The sequence below is a fragment of the Phytophthora cinnamomi genome, assembly GCF_018691715.1.
Source record: "Phytophthora cinnamomi strain GKB4 chromosome Unknown Contig15, whole genome shotgun sequence".
NCBI classification, from domain to species: Eukaryota; Oomycota; class Peronosporomycetes; order Peronosporales; family Peronosporaceae; genus Phytophthora; species Phytophthora cinnamomi.
In genome coordinates, this window is record NW_027150948.1 from 1,013,440 (window position 1) to 1,033,249 (window position 19,810).

A 19,810-nucleotide genomic window follows, 5' to 3' on the forward strand; every position below is an offset into this window, starting at 1 on the left:
TAGAACAGTAGTAGAAGCTAAAGCAGAACTGCATTGCTATACTGAATGGGAAGACACACTCCGAGAGAGCACTGCTTGAAACTGACACTGCATTACTAGATAAGACTGGGCATGCATATGGGTCTGCACAAGAAACTGTGCCAAAGATACGGACATCTTGGCTCCCGCGATGAACCAAATTTGCCCAGGTTACTCATCAAATAACTTTATTCTACACCCAAATCGAAACCTGAGTCGCACGTTTTGATCGAGAAGTATTGGCAACCCATGAAGTTTACCTGACACTCCCAGATTGAAACTCATGTTGCGCACCTTAGCTTACCTACGCTTTCCCCCCCGTAACACTACGTGTGGTATATTGTAGTCACTTCGTTCAACTAATGACTTCTAATTACCACTACTGCTGCCATCGCTCATTTACTTCGTTGGTGTGCATCTTCCTCTACAGCTAAGCTGAACGAGGGTGAGAAGAGAGTCCGTTTAGCTTACCTACGTTGGACAGATGAAAGATATCGCAGCATTGGGGAGGAAAATAGATAGTGTCGCCAGTACTTGTCGCCTTTGAGGCGTACCGCTTAACAGAACGCATAGTTCGAAGATATAATATAATACTCTGATATTATCATAGTTCGCACATCGGACAGACCAATCACAAAACGGCGTTATAAATACATACTTAGGCGCACCAATTCGGTTCACAATTGGATTTCACCACCTCTCGTCACAGCCCCCAGCCACCAAACATGTCCGCTAGCATAACTAGTACCGGAGACCGCGAACCACGGGCAATTGCTCAAAACCGAAGGTGTACAAACGAGTGAACCTGATGCCACCTAACTTTTTAGTGGCATTTTTCTCGCAGGTACGATCATACGATTTCGATGCGGCTGGGGTGCGAATTATGAGTTCTGTTATGCGGTGCTGTATCCTTCCCCTACACTATGCAACATCCAGTAAAATTACTGTAACATGCGGCCCAGACCTGTTGCGTGGCGTCACTTACAGTAATGCGAACGCAGATTGCCAAAATTGCCCCCTTGGTTCGTTACGTAACACCTCTGCTTAGTCGACCACTGCACCGGCATGCACTCCTTAGCTCTCTTTTTCGGGGTTGCTCCTTCATCAGAAGACCAAAAACCCACGCTCGATCCGGATAGGAAGCGACGTAGTGCTGATATGCCAGCCCAAACAGGATTAATTCGGGCGCCCCGTTCAAAACTGGCGATGAGCCGGTAACGTGTTTTTAGGTCACTCTCCGTTGATGACGATTGACCGACTAGCATAATAGTAGTGGCGATGCTGTGTGTTGAGCACTCCACTGGTTGTGCTTAAATTAACAGTACGTGAGCTCCGGCATCATATCAAGAAAAATGCAAAAAACACTAAAATACACTTTTAAAAAAGTTTTTTTTCTGGGTAAGTTCGGATAGACCCTGTCAAAACTGCTAATTGCGAAAAAGTCTCCGAGGCCATCAGAGGAGCTGTTCGAAAAGGATTGCCACATGGGGAGGAAGGCCGGCTCGAAGCTCGTGTCCGCCACGGCGGACAGCGCGCGGCCGGGCGGGCCCACAACCATGGACGTTCTGGTGGCGTGGATCACCAAGCCGGGCAACGTGAAGCGCTGGCGCTCCGAGGGGCACGCGCCGCTGATCCGCGAGATCGTGGAGCTCATGCACGACGAGGGGCTGGTGCACCGCAAGGCGCCGTTCGTGCGCTACAAGGTGGACGCCATCGAGCGGCAGTACCTGACGGCCAAGCAGTGGCTGCTGGAGACGGGCATGCACGACGCCTTCATGCGCGGCAAGGCCACGCCCGAGGTGCGCGCGCACGTGGAGCACCTGTGCCCGCTGTTCCGCAGGTTGGACCCGGCCTTCCGCGGCGTACCCTTCAGCCAGAAGAACGCCGAGACCATCGAGCTGGACACGGACAGCGCCGAGGACGGCGAGGAGAGCCGGCAGGAGATCAAGGTGCCGGACTCGGACGAGGAGGAGGAGGTGGATGACGAGGAGGAGGAGGAGAGCAGCAGTAGTAGTGGCAATGAGAGTGAGGAGGTTTATGACGGAGAGGAGGAGGACGAGGAGGATGAAGGACAGGAGAGCAGCAAGGACAAGAAGAAGAAGAGCCAAGCTGCCAAGGCTGCGAGCCAGAAGGCGTCGACTCCTCCGAAGAGGAGCTTGTTCAGAGACAGAATGCTGGCCAGGGCTGCGGAGGTGGAAGAGCCATTGGAGACGCAGAAGAAGGCGCCGACGTTCAGAGAGCGAATGGTGGCGGCGGAGGAGGAGAAGACCTCGACGCCGGTTGAGAAGCCCAAGAAGACGTCGAGTGCTTCCGGGAAGCGGGTGTTGCTAAAGGTTACTGAGAGGAAGAAGAAGACTCTGACTAAGACGGAGAAGAAGGCGGGCGCTGTCGAAGAGCGTGTGTCGGCGACGACGGCTAATGTCGTAGAGAAGGAGAAACCGTCGAAGGCAGTTGACGCGGAGAAGGAGACGCCTTCAAAGCCAGCCGAGCCGCAGACGGAGGAGCTGCCGAAGCCAACTGAGGTGAAGAAAAGGCCTTCGAAGCCAGCTGAGTCGCAGAAGGAGAAAAAGGAATCCAAGTCGAAAGATCATATTTTGTCGTCGGCTTTGGAGGCAGCCTTGGAGCAGGTTGCGCCTGAAAAATCGAAGCCGGCGACGACGGAGAGTGACCTGGCGCCGGTCAAGAAGAGAAGAGGGCGGCCGCCGAAATCGGCAACTGCTGCTCCTCCAACAGCGAATGGAGTGCAGGAAACTGCGCCGAAGTCGAGTGGGAAAAAGGCACAAAAATCAATCTCTACGAAACGGAAGACTTCCGAAGAGGCGGCAAGCACCGGTAAGCGTTCACGTTCACAGCAGCAAGATGAAGAAAATGCAGTTAAGCGCCCACGTACTCAGAAGCAAGACGAAGAGACTGCGGTCAAGTGCATGCCTGCACAGAAGAAGCAAAACGGAGAGAGTGCGACGACACATGCCCCTACCCAGGAACAGGGTCAAGCGGAGAGAAAGGCGATCATGGAGATCGAGCGTGAAGCACTTCTGAAACGTGTTGATGATGAACAGAAGCAGCGCCATGACGTGTATGGGCTGGAACGTGCCAAACTGAAGTGCGAGCTGGAGGCAAAACAAGTTCAGTTGCTGTTTGAGAAGGCTACCGCTCGCAAGAAGCTCGATCAGCTCGGGGTTCCTCAGGAAGAGATCGACCGCCTTTTGCCGCTGTGAGAGCAATAAGTGGGATCACCACCAACAAATATTTGGGCGGAGACGATTGTGTGTGTGAGCGGACGTTTGCAATGTTCGATTTAGGGGGCAATAGGGGGTGGAGCGAGGTGGCGCCAAGGCTAACCGATCTAAGGACACGTAAAAGGATAGCGCGTATCCTTTTTCGAGAATACTTTTTAAAAATTTACTTAACCTTTTGTCTCCAGGCCGAAAGCGTACGGGTAGCATGGGTTATATCCTACCCGTACGCGCGGCCTCCGATAGTTTAATATGAAAGTTTGTATAAAATTACATATGGATAGCAAAAACGCAACGCGGATACGAAATCCGAGATTTGACGATCTTAGCCTACGTCTTCGAGGTTTTTGAGGAAACTTTGTTGCAATTTTTGGTGCGATCCTTGCTCATTTCAAGTATCTCTAAGTTGTGTCTAGCTCTCTAAGTGATCATCTTTCCACTGTGCTAAGCCGTTTCTCCGTTGCATCTCTAGTTTTCTCAAAACAAAAATTTGGTGATATTTTATCGATTTGTCCAACTCCCGACAGCTATGTTGGGCTGATGCGTAACTCGAATCGAGCCAAGGAAAAAGCTGAGTACTCTTCAGGTTTTCCTCTTTCTCCTCATCTATTTTGTTTGTCTATTCGAGCTCTGTAGCGTTCAAACTTTGTTTTCAAAGTTGAGCCTACCCGTTCGCGCGGGAGACTCACTATCCTACCCCTGGAGACATAAGGTTAAAAGTAAACTCGCGTACATGTAATAAGTTTAACCCCTTGAGACCGAAGGTGCCCCCCCCCCCCATCGGCTAAGGTAATGTGTATGTCAGGGGAAGGGATACTATAGTGAAACTAGGTGGTTTTGGTATCGTGTATGATTGTTTCTGTTGGACAGGCGCGCATTACCCCAACGCCTAGGTGAGTGTGTTGTCGTCTATCATGTACTTCCCCCTTATGAAAGGACAAAGATCGACAAAGACACACCTTACGAGAAATAAACGGTATGATGGACTTCATGTACGTGCGAGAGATATGAGCAAACGAGAACAGAGTCGAGCAATGACTGTACATAGCTAAAGCAACGCAACCGATTCAATCAAATTTTGATGTCGTGATAATGCAGGTATACAAAACCTAAATGAAAATAGACGGGTGCAAACCCTCGCTCATTCACTTATCTAGGAAAAACGTAGGAATTCTCGCGGGCAACAAAATCTCTCTTATTATTGGTGGAGATACACTGAATTTTGTCCAATTATGGCAAGCTCCACGAGCGCATAGAAGGCGGAGCGTAGTTCCGAGGGATAGCCCGGATATTCTGCGCTTGCGAGTTGAAGCTAGGAGAAGCAAGTTCTCCATTCCTACCCTAAATAGTTTTTGTGCATGCTTTTGAGTAATGTCTAATCGAGTTTCGTAGCCGAAGAAAACAATGTAGCCATTCCCTTCTCGTAAGCTGCAGGAAGAGACGTCGATAGAGATCCTTTAGTGCGCTACGATCCCCACTTAGCGTCCCCACACTGACACTTTTGCTGTTCTCCTACAGGAACGCCTCAAAATCACTCGGCGTAAAGTATGTGAGGTCGAGCTGACTAGGGCTTGTAAAATACATCGGTGCCCCGTCACCTTTAGTTGATCGAATCCGTCGAGATATAACCGCCAAGCTACCTCGATACGCGCGCTGTGTTTCGAAAGACACGTACACATCCCTTACTTCTTGCACAGTGACTTCTCTTGTTTCACTCCCATTTTGCGCAGCAGCCCAAGGCGACGGTGAGCTGGCCGATTGGGGGGAGGGGGACGCCACCAAGCTAGTGGCTGAAGGGAACACGTCACCGTTGCACGTCGAAGGTGCTGAAGATGGACTGCTCGACGGTGGGGTACGAGGCAAGACAGACTCAACGGAGACCGGGGCCATGATGACGTTCGAGGTCAAGTTGGGCTCGGTGGCGTTCGAGGTCGAGCTGGACTCGGTGGCGTTCGAGGTCGAGCTGGACTCGGTGGTGCTCGAGGCCGAGCCGCAGTTGGTGACGCTCGAGGTCAAGCTGCAGTTGGTGGCGTTCGTGGCCAAGGTGGGCTCGGTGGCGCTCGAGGCCAAGCTGGGCTCGGTGGCGTTCTCGAGGTCGCGCTAGACTCGGTGGTGCTCGAGGCACTCGAGGCCAAGCTGGGCTCAGTGGTGGGCGGAGCCGAGCAGCGCTTAGAGGTAGACAGCGGCTAGCTAGGTGTGCTCGAAGACAGGTTCTCCTTAACTTGCTTGGTCGCACTGCGGGTCTTCATGATGCAATAGGGATCGACTTGACGGCGTGAATTGTTTTCTACCAATCCTAGCGCGTCGGATGTTTCGCCTACGAAACATGTGCCATTCGTTCGCCTTTGTGAGTGTATATAATTTTCTATATGTTCATTTGTGCTACCACTCACATTTTTGTCGATTTGTCCGCGATATTTCCTACGATTACATACAAAGTGCCAAATACGGCCTACGTTTCACCGACAATCAGTCATCGCAGTATCCGGAGCGACACGTGCTCGCTTTGCCAGGTGCGGACCGTCCGTCGTGGACTCATCACTGGACGACTGCACACTTCCACCACTGTCCTTCTCCTCATTTCCATTCTCGTTCCCACTGCGTTCCGGCGTTCGCGCACGGATCCTGCGCTCCCCACCTTCTTGGGCAGGCACGTGCCATTCCACCAGGCCTTGTGCCAGATGTCGAAACATGACATAGCAGACCGGTTGTACGTGTGCCACACCTTCTCGCAGAGGAACACCCGCCATGACAGAGGTTTCTTTGACGTGTTCGGCAGCTTGCACTCGCTGCAATACACGGATGAATCGCCTCCACGAGCATTGTCGGTGCCTTTGAACAGCGAGCAGACTTACAGGCTCGTGTGCGTCTCTTCCGCCCCTGCTGATTGTTCCCCGGGCACCATTCGTCGTTCTGTACAGGCTGGTGCGCTGCTTGAGCCCTGCTCCGCTGCCTCGGCTTGGACGGCGTCACCTGGAACCTCTCGTTGCTCTGTAACTCCTCCCAGTCTTTCTCACGGAGCAGACAAAGCTCCAAATGCCGTTGCTTCAAGAATTTGACGTGGATGAGTTTCGCGAGGTTGTTTTCTACACGCCGAATGTTGAACACAATGAACGCGTTGATGATGGCGAGATCCACGAGCCCGAGGAACAGGGACTTGTAGTACTACTTGTACTTGATACACAGCTGCAGCGAATACCTGGAACATGTAACATACAGGATTAGATACAGTCATAACGTGTATATACAAGCTACCATAACTTTACCTTTGTAGGCGCATTTGATCATGCACGTCCACGCCACCCATGTACGTCTGAGAGTCTTTGACGATGCGTGGACAAGCTACATCCTGCTGCTCGCCAGTTACCTTGTCACGACGGACAATCCGGTCCATGGTAACACTTCCGCCAGTGCTCAACATGTGCACGGCTCGGGTGTACCACCAACACATAACCCTCGTGTCAGGAATGTACAAGGCATCCGCGACAACGTACGTGCCTCTCTCGATACTGGTTGGACGATTCATCGGTATTTTGGGCGGCTTCTTTTTGTTCTTCTTCGGGATAAGTTTCGTGCTCAGCCCAGACGATCGGTGCGGACAGTACCAATAGAGTAGAATCCCATCGTGAGCGACTGCATCGCGAGAGGAACCGCAGAGTAAAATCTATCCGTGACGACAAGGCGCATTGCTCCATTTGCAGGAGGTGAGGGGCCAAATACGTCTCTCAAATTGCGCACTACAGCAGCTGGTCCCAACTTGTAGTCTGTAGAACTTGACACACCACCACTCTCCTTTTTATCACAATACACTTCAAACTTGTACCATACAAGAATTGAAATACATTAGTGTGAATGATACAGGATAAGATAACTTAAACGCCAAACAAAAAGCACGGGCGTGCCTGAAGCACGCCTGTCAGCTACCGGATACAGTACGCTGTATTCGAACAACAAAGCATGAAAAGCTTCGTCCCCCATTTGTGGGGTTTATCCTTCATATAAACGAGCATATGGTTGAACGTAGATCGCGAAGGTAACATGGCTTCATCGAAAGCCATGACCGCAGGAGGAATGAAGCCAGCAGAAAAACGGTCTTGAAGTGCATCGATGACCGGACGTAGCTTCCAGGCTCTATCGCTCGCGGCACATACGCTGTGATTGCTACTAAAGTGAAGATTGCACGACAGGTGCATGAATCTATCGCGAACCAAGAACTGACCAAAGCACCCGCGAGGTATCGCGCCCTCATCGGTAGTCCGCCAATGATGTGCCAGCTTTTCCTTGTTAGGCACGATAGATCTTGCGATAAGCAGCCCAATAAAAACACACAACTCGCGTGGTGTAATATCTGCATACTTTTCCAATTCACGTCGCAGCTCTTCTTTCGTCTTTGGCTTGAATTTTGGATGTTTTAGCTGCCGGGCGACTTGCTTGGCGCATTGCCCCTCCACCCTCTCGTCCATGTTCTCCTTGAAGTAATCGTTTCACTCAGCAGCGATATCTTCCCAGAGGTCCGACTGCAGGAAGTAGAAGAACGCACCAGACGGAGTCTCAGCCGCATCGAGTGCCTTAGGCGTAGGCCCTGACTCTCCTGTGTATAGGTTAGGATAGTCCTGGCTCAGCGAGTTGGCTGGGCGGTCCTCGTAGGGTTGCATCAAGTAGTCGTACGGTGCTGAAGTAGCGAGTTCCGACCAGCCCTTCTCTCCCATCTCCCTCAGCAACTCGTCAGACACTGTCCCCGATACAATATTTTCCATCCCACCGACTGCAGCAACGAGATTGCTGTCAAACCGAAGCTCTGGAGGCACGGGTAGCTGGACGTCGAGCTCAGTGAAGTCGTCTTCAGGTGCGTCGTTCTCATCATCCCCGTCATCATTCTCTGCATCTGACTCGAACGCCACGTAAGCGCGTGGATCTTCCGACGCGTCGACGTGATTAGCATCTGCAAAATGTGAAAAGTTGTACATACAAGTTAGATGCCTTATCAATCTTGTATATACATCTTTGACTAACCTCCAGTCGCAACGTTGATACTTGGAACACCTTTCGACTCCTCCCCCGCGTCTCCTGCTGACGTAGTGTCATCATCGTCCGAGTCATCAGCCGGGTTGTGAGACGACTCGCTCCTGTCATCAGCATCTGCAAGTTCAAAAGCGAGGTTACGTCGCCTTTATGGGGAAGGTACTACGACAGTACATACATGGTTAGATGGTGAGTTGCATACGCTAACACATAGGACACATGTTCAAACCTGGCGGGATATCAGGGCCAAGTGCTGCTGGGGGTATCTGCGACGCTGGAATTGCTGGTGCTGGCAGCGTCTGCGAGGTTGGAGGCGCTGCCGCCGGCGGCGGTGCAGTTTTGGTCGCTGCAGGGGGCTTAGGCGCGTCAGGAGTGACCGCCTTGCCATCGAAGGATGCTACTGCTGCCGACGGAACGGATGCATCACTTCGCACCGGTTCTATTGTTCACGACATTCAGAAAATACACGATTAGAACATATCCAAACTTGTAGCTTACAGGATATAAAGCATATTACCGTCGCTTGAGGTTGTTGGGTTGTTTGCAACACGATGCATCGCACTTCGCCGTCTGGCAGCATTTGCAGAGCCCTCTCGCCTCGCCTTCTTCTTCGGCTAAAGGCGAGCTAACCACGCAGTATTGTTAGGATAATCAAATAACGAGCCACTCGCGACTTGCACGCATACAGATGTCCAACTTGTCCAAAAACTTCATGAGCTCTTCTTCTCCCACGAAGTAGTCCTCGCCACGTTTGTCCCGCTTCGTCTTCCCGGGCTTCAAGTAGGTGAAGTCGACAGACAAGCCTGCTGGCTTCCTGGAGTGCCAGCCTACCTTCTTCAGCTCGCGCCACCTAGCCTGGAACGTCATTTCCGGTGGAGTTCTGAGCCCTCGGCGGTGAATCTTCAAATGAGAGAAAATTCAGTGGTGACTAGTCGATTGACCCTCATAATGCATATGTAAAATGCAAGTTTGATCGGGAATGCGCTTTCTCGTGCATTTTTGGACTTTCTCACGGTATCATTTATGTCGATTCTGCGGGAGACAATGGATACATCGCCTACCTCTCGTTGACTTGAAAATTGTAGCAACCAATACAAAAACCAAATATAGCAATGCTTAACGTGTACGGCCCACGTTAAGATTTTGCACGTAACATGTACGGTCCAGACCGTCGGGTTCAAGGGGTTAAAAGTACTGATGCAGCAGTATGTGGGTCCTTGAGTGACATGCTGGGTCTTCGCAACGTTCTACGTGAGAAAGATGCGCTACTAGCAGAAGTCTAGGCCGAGTGTTTACTCTTTCAAACATATAGTTGTGACAATGGTATCGAACATTCAAGCAATGAAGCGGAACACAATTCCTAGTCTGCTGTCCTGACGATAAATTGCGGTGCGGGCCGCTGCTCGAAGAACGGCACGCTGCGGTGCTCGAGATGCAAGGCGCACTTCTACGAAGCAAATAACAAGAGGGGTGGCTATCATAGCGTCTGTTGGTTTTCTTGTACTTGATAGGCGGTAGTGATTGGTCCTCAACGCTGACTGCCGTCCTCAGTAGTTGCCATCCCGCTGGCTATGTGGGTGTAGCTATTGGTGGTGTGAATCATTCACTTATCTTGGAAAACGTAGGAATTCTCGCGGGCAACAAAGTCTCTCTTATTAATGGTGGAAATACACTGAATTTTGTCCAATTATGGCAAGCTCCACGAGCGCATAGAAGGCGGAGCGTAGTTCCGAGGGATAGCCCGGATATTCTGCGCTTGCGAGTTGAAGCTAGGAGAAGCAAGTTCTCCATTCCTACCCTAAATAGTTTTTGTGCATGCTTTTGAGTAATGTCTAATCGAGTTTCGTAGCCGAAGAAAACAATGTAGCCATTCCCTTCTCGTAAGCTGCAGGAAGAGACGTCGATAGAGATCCTTTAGTGCGCTACGATCCCCACTTAGCGTCCCCACACTGACACTTTTGCTGTTCTCCTACAGGAACGCCTCAAAATCACTCGGCGTAAAGTATGTGAGGTCGAGCTGACTAGGGCTTGTAAAATACATCGGTGCCCCGTCACCTTTAGTTGATCGAATCCGTCGAGATATAACCGCCAAGCTACCTCGATACGCGCGCTGTGTTTCGAAAGACACGTACACATCCCTTACTTCTTGCACAGTGACTTCTCTTGTTTCACTCCCATTTTGCGCAGCAGCCCAAGGCGACGGTGAGCTGGCCGATTGGGGGGAGGGGGACGCCACCAAGCTAGTGGCTGAAGGGAACACGTCACCGTTGCACGTCGAAGGTGCTGAAGATGGACTGCTCGACGGTGGGGTACGAGGCAAGACAGACTCAACGGAGACCGGGGCCATGATGACGCTCGAGACCAAGCTGGACTTGGTGGCACTCGAGGCCGAGCTGCGGTTGGTGGCGCTCGAGGCCAAGCTGGGCTCGGTGGCGTTCTCGAGGTCGCGCTGGGCTCGGTGGTGCTCGAGGCGCTCGAGGCCAAGCTGGGCTCAGTGGTGGGCGGAGCCGAGCCGCGCTGAGAGGTAGACAGCGGCTAGCTAGATGTGCTCGAAGACAGGTTCTCCTTAGCTTGCTTGGTCGCACTACGGGTCTCCATGATGCAGGAGGGATCGACTTGACGGCGTGAATTGTTTTCTACCAATCCTAGCGCGTCGGATGTTTCGCCTACGAAACACGTGCCATGCGTTCGCCTTTGTGAGTGTATATAATTTTCTATATGTTCATTTGTGCTACCACTCACATTTTTGTCGATTTGGCCGCGACATTTCCTACGACCAAAGTGCCACCTACGGCCTACGTTCACCACCAACAATCATCTGAGGTACAGTGTGTGTATTGTGTAATTTCTGAAAATAGGATGTGGGGCTTGGTACGACTATCCGTTCATTTCTCCATGTAGCAAATTGGTTTGAAAGTTGCATGCGCATCGTGAGAGCGCCCGTGCGTTGGCGCTGAAGAAGCAAGTTATCCAACTTCTTCGGTGAACGGAGATGTGGAGCATTTGCTAGCTCAGCTTCATGAATGCATACACATTAAAGCAGAATGCGTAGACTTGTCTGACCTTGAAGAGAAGCAAGATAAGTAACTTAGAGCAGAAAAAGTAACCTTGTCTGACCTCGAAGCGTAGCAGGAGCAATGATGTCTGAACTTCACCAAGTTAGAGCAGAAAGAGTACTCGTGCATACACTGAACCCGCATGATAGGACGACCCCAAGCGATCCGTCACGCTCTCCTACCCAAGTCTTCAAAACTCGTCTTCTACACATCATGCATTGCATCTCAAACAGTTAGATTAGTAAGAGAACACACAACGTTGGAATTTCGCATGATCTGCTGGAGCTCCGAGCTGTAGTGGGTCTAACTTGACTCACTACTTTAGCTTACACGTTGCGCAACGTGTATGAGGAAGCGTAAGTACTTTGTAATTACTTAGGTTAATTATATTTGAATACACAAATATAAGTTAAGTAAGAAAGGATTCCAAGTGACTTAGATTAGGTAAAATGAGAACTGTATTTGTTTGTACATTGATCTTCCTCCTAGAACTGCTAAAACTGTTTATCATCAGTGAAAGGGGTTGGTAGCGGCTGGCTGTCAGAGCCCCGCCAATATGCACGTCTCTAATTGGTAGAAAGATGCTGCTTTCTACCAATAGGATCTTTGGGTAGGTGTGGACCACTCATTGTGGTGGCCCACTTCAATGTATCCATTGGTGTGTCTTACACCAAGGTGAGGAAGTATCAAAAACTTTTAACAGATAACCTATCTGTTAAATTCACAAGTGGCTTGTAGCCACTTGTGCATGTAACCCCGTTACACGAGCAGTTGGCTGGTATTTTCGAAGTGTCAAGACGGGTAACATCCAGGAAACCATCGGCCACCACATACACACGTATATTTGTGTTATGTTAGCTGCCTACGGACTCAAGCGACATTCTCGAATTAATTCCCTGGGGGGGGGGGGGGGCAATGAAATAATATAGGTTAGGCTGTTCAGCCAGGTAAAGCTGTCCTCCCAGTATAAAGAATTTGTGTGACAATCTTGTGATCGCACTTAATCGAGTGGTGTGCGACTTTTGGAGCTAAAGCCGTTAGAGTCTAAGGGCTCCAAGTTGGACACCATGCCTGCGCGCTGATGCCAACGCTGAAGGCCTTAGCCAGGTGCAGACAGCCAAATACAACGCCATAGGACAGAGGAATGTGGAGATGTATAGGTATATCGTCGGTGCTTACATAATTGAAGTAGTAGAAGCGGCTACACCAGCAACTAAAACGCTACGACCACGATAGATGCCATGGTCGTCTCCAAGCCTCGGACGAACGTTTGACGAGCACTGCTCCTGAATTTTTTTAGGAGCTCTAAAACCTCAAGAGCACGCTTCAGGTCGAGTGAGCACATGAGGCGTGCTCGTCCTTCTAGAGATGAGGCCGGAGAATAAATTTGCTTCCTTCCTTCCACCAGAGAATTAATTCGCCTCCTTCCAGCAGTGAAGTTGCCACCTTCTAGCAGCACAATGGTGTTAACCCGAGCTCAAGCGGCCGACCAAGCCGCTGTGCTGGCTACTATACAAGACTCCGAACCCGTGACTGCAATTGTCGAGCTCTCAGACGAATCGCGGGTATCAGCTATGCCGGTCACCTCAGCCAGCAGCGACCAGCTGGCATATCTTGCCCAGCTGTTCATGGGCCAGACCCACGTCCTTGCAGCGGAGCAAGCGCTGTTGTATTATCGACAACAGGGATAGAACGACGCTCAAAGTACCGCTCTGATGGCTATCCAGGCCTCCACCAATGCAAACGTAAAGTAGCTCACGACTTATTGCGGAACACTTTGGGGAGGCTCTCGCCGCTACCCAGAGAGCTTAAAGAAAAATTTCGGCGCCTACAAGTTGAAGAGGGCAATAGAACGGCTCAGATTGAACCATTTGTGAACAAGAAGTTTGCAGAGGCATTACGTGAAGTGCAGCAAAAGTCCCACGAATCCCAGTTGATGATTTTGTCCCAGAATGACGGAGTGCGTGCTCAATTTGAGGAGGCTGAGACCAAGATCTCAAGCATCCTTGATGGGATCCCAACGCGCATCCATAGAGCGGTGGAAGATAAGTTGAATGATAGCATGCACCCTGGCGAGGAGACATCCAAGCTGCTCGAAAAGATGGTTCAATCGTCGTGTGCAAATGCTGAGCTGCTCCGTTCATTAGAGGGAATGCAGCACGAAATTGCAAGAAGTGTTGAGGAATTTACCCGCGAGTACGTCCAACGGCTTGTCCATGATTTGACAACGCAAGCAGAGAGCCAGCTGGAGGCCCGTGTTCAACGTACTAACAAACACGCAAGCAGAACTTCATCTACAAGTCCAGCGTCAAGCTGATGCTACTTCAATTTTGCAGGAGCGATTGCAGAGACACACCCATTCGTCAACCGCTGGCGAGAGACTCGTTGACGAAGCCGCTATTAAAGATTTGGTTAAAGAGGTCTTACACAGAGAGGTGGAGTTAGCGTCTGAATGCAAGCGAGAACCCCAGCAAATGAAAAATACGGAAGAGGATCACGTTAGTTTTTCTGCTCAAGGATTGTGCGTACTGATCAGGCAGCGGCGACGACAATCGGTGATGCTATTCGAACAGGTTTCGCAGCTTTGAGAGACAAGCGCGACAGTATGCCGATGAAATGAGTCTGAAGATGATAGCGATGACGAAATGATTCCATATGAAGATGAATCGGATCAGAATATTCGTGACGCACCGAGAAGTTCTTATCTGGATACTCAGCCTACTCAGGTTTGTTCAAATGGGTAAAGGCGTGGACAAACCCAAGACATGGAGACAAAACCCTCAACTCTTTTACAAGTTCCGTTGCGGCAAGCTGTGACCCACCGCTGCAATCAAATCTTTGACCCCTACTCAAACCAGTCGACTTTGGTTGTAGTTATCCAACCACCCCAAATGCAGAGCCCAGAGCATCTACAACTGCCCTTAAGCCCAAGAGCTACAGTGAATTCTTCGACACCCCCCGATCCCCCAATAATTCAGCAGAGGCAGCATCCAGTTCGACGCACTCGCCCTTCAAAACGGCGAGATGAGTTTCGTCGTCTTGTGGCTGATCTCCAGCATCAAGTTGTCCAGAGAGCCGACTAGCTGCACAGCGGTACTCTTCAAAGAAGTTAGTGCGGCTTAACGCAAGAGCATTAATGTTACTGTCGTATGGAGAATCACTGGCCAGGTTGTGGAATAACAATCCTTCACCGGCCGCGTTGCAACGGGGGAGCCACTTGCTTGGCAGGGTGCCGCAAAGGTAATTTTCATAGCTGTCATTTCTTCGAGCTAGCTTCAAAATTGAACATGATTGCATTCGTGGTGGCGTAGCTTTTCGTTTGTTTATTGATCTCTCTTCTATCTTCAATATAAGTGCATCGGCTTGGCTTGATAGCTGGAATCGATCAGCAAGAGTACATAGCGAGCGCTCCTCAAATGTACTGATGTCCTCCGGTTTGGCCACGAGGAAGTCGCTGTCTGTCCTTGTCCACCCGAGCACGTCGTCCTAGTAGTGACCAGATCAACCATGTTAGCCACAAAGGTGCAAGTGATCGACGACCAGAGCACTGAAGGGGATGCCCATAGCAAGGGCATTGTCGAGATCTTCGAGCCCAGCGTTCATAAGCGTGAGAACATCGCCACCCGGCTCCATATGTTGACGCAGGCCGCGGGTATCAACCCCATCATGAGCTACGGCACGCTCATCTTCAAGGACATCACCAACTCGTGGCGCTACTCCATTCTCTTCATCTCAGGCGTCAACTTCCTCAGCGCCATCCCAGCCATTGGCTGCGTCGAAAGCTATGGCCGCCGTACAATTCTTGTAACGGGGTTACACGCACAAGTGGCTACAAGCCACTTGTGCTTTTTAACAGATAAGATATCTGTTAAATTTTTTTGATACTTCCTCACTTTGGTGTAAGTCACACCAATGGATACATTGAAGTGGGCCACCACAATGAGTGGTCCACACCTACCCAAAGATCCTATTGGTAGAAAGCAGCATCTTTCTACCAATTAGAGACGTGCATATTGGTGGGGCTCTGACAGCCAGCCGCTGCCAACCCCTTTCACTGATGATAAACAGTTTTAGCAGACCCCTTTCATAGATGATAAACAGTTTTAGCAGATTTAGGAGGAATATCAGTTCACAAACAGTACAGTTCTCATTTTACCTAATCTAAGTCACTTGGATTCTATCTTACTTAACTTATATTTGTGTATTAAAATATAATTAACTCAAGTAATTACTAAGTACTTATTCTTCCTCATACACGTAGCGCAACGTGTAAGCAAAAGTAGTGAGTCAAGTTAGACCCACTACAATTCTGGTCATCGGCGGCGTGTGCATGATCATCGGCCACCTGTGGACGGCCATTCTGTTCACTGTCATTTGCGACAGCAACGCGGACAACGTCGGGTCGGCGGCTGGGTCATCCGGGTGGATTCGGCCTTCTTCATCTTCAACGTTGCCATATCCTGGGGCCTGGTGTGCCGGATCTAACCGAACGAGATTTTCCTGCTCAATAGAGGTCTTTATTGAGCAGGAAAATCTCGTCCCTAACCCTAAGGGGTGGTCGGGGAACGATCGTCTCGACTCTGATCGTCTTCACCAGACCTAAACCTAAGCAAATGTGGCAGCTCGTCTTCGTCTTCATTGCGTAGCATACATACTCATTCTCGAGCCCGCCCACCACACATGAACTCGGCTGCCGCTTCCCCTCTCGCCACCGACCCGATAATCGCGAGTACTGCGCCCCTAGAGGAAATCGCAGCTCCTCTTCGTCAAACTCAGAGTGGTGCAGGTGAGCTTGTGTGTGACAACGGATTGGCTGTAACTGCGGCGAGAGAATCAGCGCCGGCCGGAGCTTTCTCGGCAGGCACTGGTCGAGGTTACCCACTCGCATGCAACTACGTCTTCTGAAGCAGCAACTTGCATGACGACCAAAACTCTACTACTGAGTGCACAAGATCGCGAAGACGAGAAGACCTTGGTAGATGCTCGTGTTTCTTCGGCGCATATCACCAACGTATTGAACGAACGAACTGGTAAGAATCTTGCCTCCATAATGTGACTAATTGGCAATTGTCTAACACCTAAATTGTGATGGAATTTGTTGCACTTCAGGCTGCAAGCTGACACCTCAGCCGACGAGAAACCTTATCCGCAGTATCAAATGACAAGATTCAGCTAATGATCGTTTAAAGGACAAGCTGCATGGTCTTCGGCAACTGGATGGAAGTGACGTCCCCGTGATGCAAGACCAAATGGATGTGACGTCTGGAGTTGCTATGCAGACAAAGGTCCAGAAGCAAATGTTTGAGAAATGGGGGGAAACACTTGCAATGGACTTTACGCATGGGACGAACAACTTAGGTTATCACTTGGGTACGTTTTCCATTAAAGCAACCTTATTCGAATTTACAGCAACCATACGAGGCTCCCAACAACTGGTTTATTAACATCACTGCATTTTTTTCGGTCTTGCCAACTACAGGCAGGTCACGTTCGGCACACAAGCAACTACGGCAATCCAAACTAGCAGTGGGGCCAGATCGTTTAGCAGTGCACGCTTGTACCAGCTAACTGACTGTTCCACTTGATCAGTTTGTGGTGTAGATACGCAACACACCAAACATGAAGGACGTGATGGAGATGATGAACAAGTATCCCATTCAATTGGAGGACCCCTATCTGAGAGCTCGCACGGTAGAGTGTCATCGGAAACCCATGAGCCCAGCAGACGATATGCATCCTTTTGTAATCCCTGCTGACATTGCGTGAACAATGCAGGCTGCAGTGACGACAGCCAAGAGAGACCAGACCAAACCAGATGAGATGAATGATCGCGTCAAAAGTGAAGGCATCGTTCTCGATCTTGTTGCCACCATCGATCCCAAGCTATGGCAATTCAGCGGGTAAGGTTGCTTTAACGATTATGGTTGTTGTAACGATTATGGTTGCTTTATTTAGGTTGCCTTAACACTTACTGTTGTTGTGTTATTTTGGAATACTTCTTCACGTAGTTGATTTGTTCACTGTTTGACAGGCTTTTACGCTGTTAAATCGAAAGCTAGATCATGGATTGATGACCGGAAATGGCTAGAGCAAAATTGGAGAAAGGTACCTTCCGTCGTTGGGTTATTTGCGCAGGAAACAAGTACTTGCGGGAAAATGCCCAATGCTATCCAGGATCGCCATCGTGAGCTTGCCAACGAAATTATTGGCAAGTTCACGTCGAGTAGACTTCGGTCCGAATTTGTCACGCAGTCTGGAAATGGACTGATCATGTTTGACAACATCGTGGGCGGTATCGGTACAGGGTGGCTAAATGATAGTTGCATTGACTTCTGTTTGGAAGCGATGGCTACACCCGAGAGAAATTGCTACGTACTCTCATTGCTGACTGGTGCTGTTGGATGGCCGAAAACTCCAAAGGAATCTCTTGGAAATTTCAAGTTTATCGTTCATACAGTGAACCTGAATGGAGTCCATTGGGGCATCATGATCATCCATTTGTTATTGAAAGAAAAGAAAACCTGCTCCGGGTGCGTGTCTACATGTACGAGTCATTGATTGATGAGGGATACCACGAAACCATGAAAAAGGTATGGCTGGGAACTAAGATAAAGCAGAGTGTGAAAACCGTCATTAAAGAAGGTCTTTGTGGCTTTATGGTGCGATGACACAAGGATTCAATGCCCAATGTCAAAATGGTTGTTGATCCAATCGAGTGGGTTGAATCCCCTGAACAACCCGACGCCACGAGTTGCGGTGCGATGATCGTGGCCCTAGCATACAACTTTATCACAGGGAAGATGGATATACAGACCTACAGCATCTCGAATAATGATGTCAAAGTAATGCGTCTGAGAATGTTGTGGGTAATCATGCATTGCTCACAGGAGCGAACTTTGTCCAATGTCGATGCTGCCAAAGTTGACAAAATTCATTAAAAGCTACAAGCGGAGTTGAAGTAGATAGTCTGACTGTATTCGTCACGTTGAATATAGCTTTTTTCTTTCCTAATGTGTCAGCCATCTTATCGTCATCTCCATTAGCGCGTCAAAAGAAAGCTCCACACCGATTTCGGCTCCTTCGTAGTCCAAGTCTGCCGCTACAGCATAATAACGCTCTTCACTCTCTTCAACGAGAGACTGAATCTTCCGCTGAACTCTCAAGAACCTCTCCAGACTGTTACTCAACGCCTCCAGCTTTCTCGTCATGGCCGCAAGCTCCCGGAGTCTTCCGCGCACCAACTCTCGCGCCAGTGTTCTCTCATTCATGGGGTTCCTTTTGCGTATCTGTTGGAAAAGCACAATTGTCTGTGATGTGACACACACTTGATTGTGTGGTAAACACACTTTAGTGTAGTTCACTTGAAGAGGGTATTCTCTAAATTTAGACTTAGCTCGTGATGAAGGCGACGTGGCCTCGTACCTGTTCCGTAATTTATTTATTTTACCGGCCATTTCGGTTGCTTTAACGGATAATGTTGCTATATTTTCTGTCGTGACGTTGTTATATGGTTGCTGTAACGCCATTCGCGCCCGAGGGGATCACTAGCCAATCAAACGTTCTCATTCCGGCGCCTGCGAGCGCATGCCCCGGTTGAGAATGACCCTGAGGGCGTGGTCGAGGAACACTCGTCTCGGGTTTTGAGCGTCTTCGACGATAGGACGACAATTTCTCCTGATATTTGATTGGTTAGCTGGAAGCACGATCGGCTCACCCGTTCGTCTCAAATTCGCCTAAACTGAGACGAGTTAACCTTTTGACTACCAGCCAGCTGGAGCGATTTATAGGTCCATAGGGACCCATGAGAGGTCTAATCGCAAGATGCGATTGGCCAAAACTAAACGCTACGAGACGACAGCTAAGCACTGTACAACCTAACAGGTCTCCATGGACCTGTAAAACGCATTACCGCAGGAGCCACAAACAGTTCGTGTGACCTGCCATAGTCGTTTTCTCGTCTAGCTAGCTGCCCCGCCTCCCCTTCGTGGACAAAAGGACTTAGATGCGTTGTTCAATGTAGCCGAAGACGACACGTGAGACTGGGAGACCGACACGGACCCTGGCCTGGAAGGGTGCGGAGCAGGTTCGAATACATACGAGCTAATATTCAAATTCATACATCAGGCAACGCTACAGAATCCTAACCAAACTAGATGAGCTTACAGTGATAGCGTCATAGCAAGCCAATGTGAATATTACACAGGATTGCATGTGCAGGAGTGCGAGCGGTTGGCGGATGTAGATTGAAAACTGCTACTACATGGGGTGCTCGGCTAAGGACGCATACTTGAGATAATGCTATAACGAAATGACGCTGAGTCGAGAGAGCGCGGGCTCCGACGCCGTCGCTCGGAGATCAGCATCCTCAGTGGGCTCGCCGTGATGTCCACCCCAAACGGCTCCTACTTCCGTAGACCATTGTCGTTGTAGCGACACTGAGCAGGGCGCGACGGCATGTTGCTCGACCTCTCAAACTTT

The 19,810-nt window shown here is 49.9% G+C and overlaps 4 protein-coding genes across 4 annotated transcripts; all 4 read left to right on the forward strand.

The window, feature by feature from the left end:
- Positions 1-1,502: 1,502 nt before the first annotated feature.
- On the forward strand, positions 1,503-3,236 carry IUM83_09597 (uncharacterized protein; the record flags this gene model as incomplete). The annotated part of the gene is made up of 1 exon (XM_067934048.1): positions 1,503-3,236. The coding sequence occupies one exon, from the start codon at positions 1,503-1,505 to the stop codon at positions 3,234-3,236; it is 1,734 nt and encodes a 577-aa protein (XP_067797034.1).
- An 11,603-nt stretch (positions 3,237-14,839) lies between these two features.
- Positions 14,840-16,494, forward strand: IUM83_09598 (Sugar transporter; the record flags this gene model as incomplete). Its single annotated transcript, XM_067934049.1, has 3 exons — positions 14,840-15,136; positions 16,164-16,362; positions 16,442-16,494. The coding sequence occupies 3 exons, from the start codon at positions 14,840-14,842 to the stop codon at positions 16,492-16,494; spliced, it is 549 nt and encodes a 182-aa protein (XP_067796875.1).
- Positions 16,495-16,640: 146 nt separating this feature from the next.
- On the forward strand, positions 16,641-17,151 carry IUM83_09599 (uncharacterized protein; the record flags this gene model as incomplete). The annotated part of the gene is made up of 4 exons (XM_067934050.1): positions 16,641-16,702; positions 16,812-16,858; positions 16,922-17,023; positions 17,108-17,151. The coding sequence occupies 4 exons, from the start codon at positions 16,641-16,643 to the stop codon at positions 17,149-17,151; spliced, it is 255 nt and encodes an 84-aa protein (XP_067796874.1).
- Positions 17,152-17,913: 762 nt separating this feature from the next.
- Positions 17,914-18,270, forward strand: IUM83_09600 (Glutamine synthetase; the record flags this gene model as incomplete). Its single annotated transcript, XM_067934051.1, has 2 exons — positions 17,914-17,922; positions 18,007-18,270. 2 exons carry the CDS (start codon positions 17,914-17,916, stop codon positions 18,268-18,270), a joined length of 273 nt encoding a protein of 90 aa, XP_067796957.1.
- Between the last annotated feature and the right edge of the window lie 1,540 nt (positions 18,271-19,810).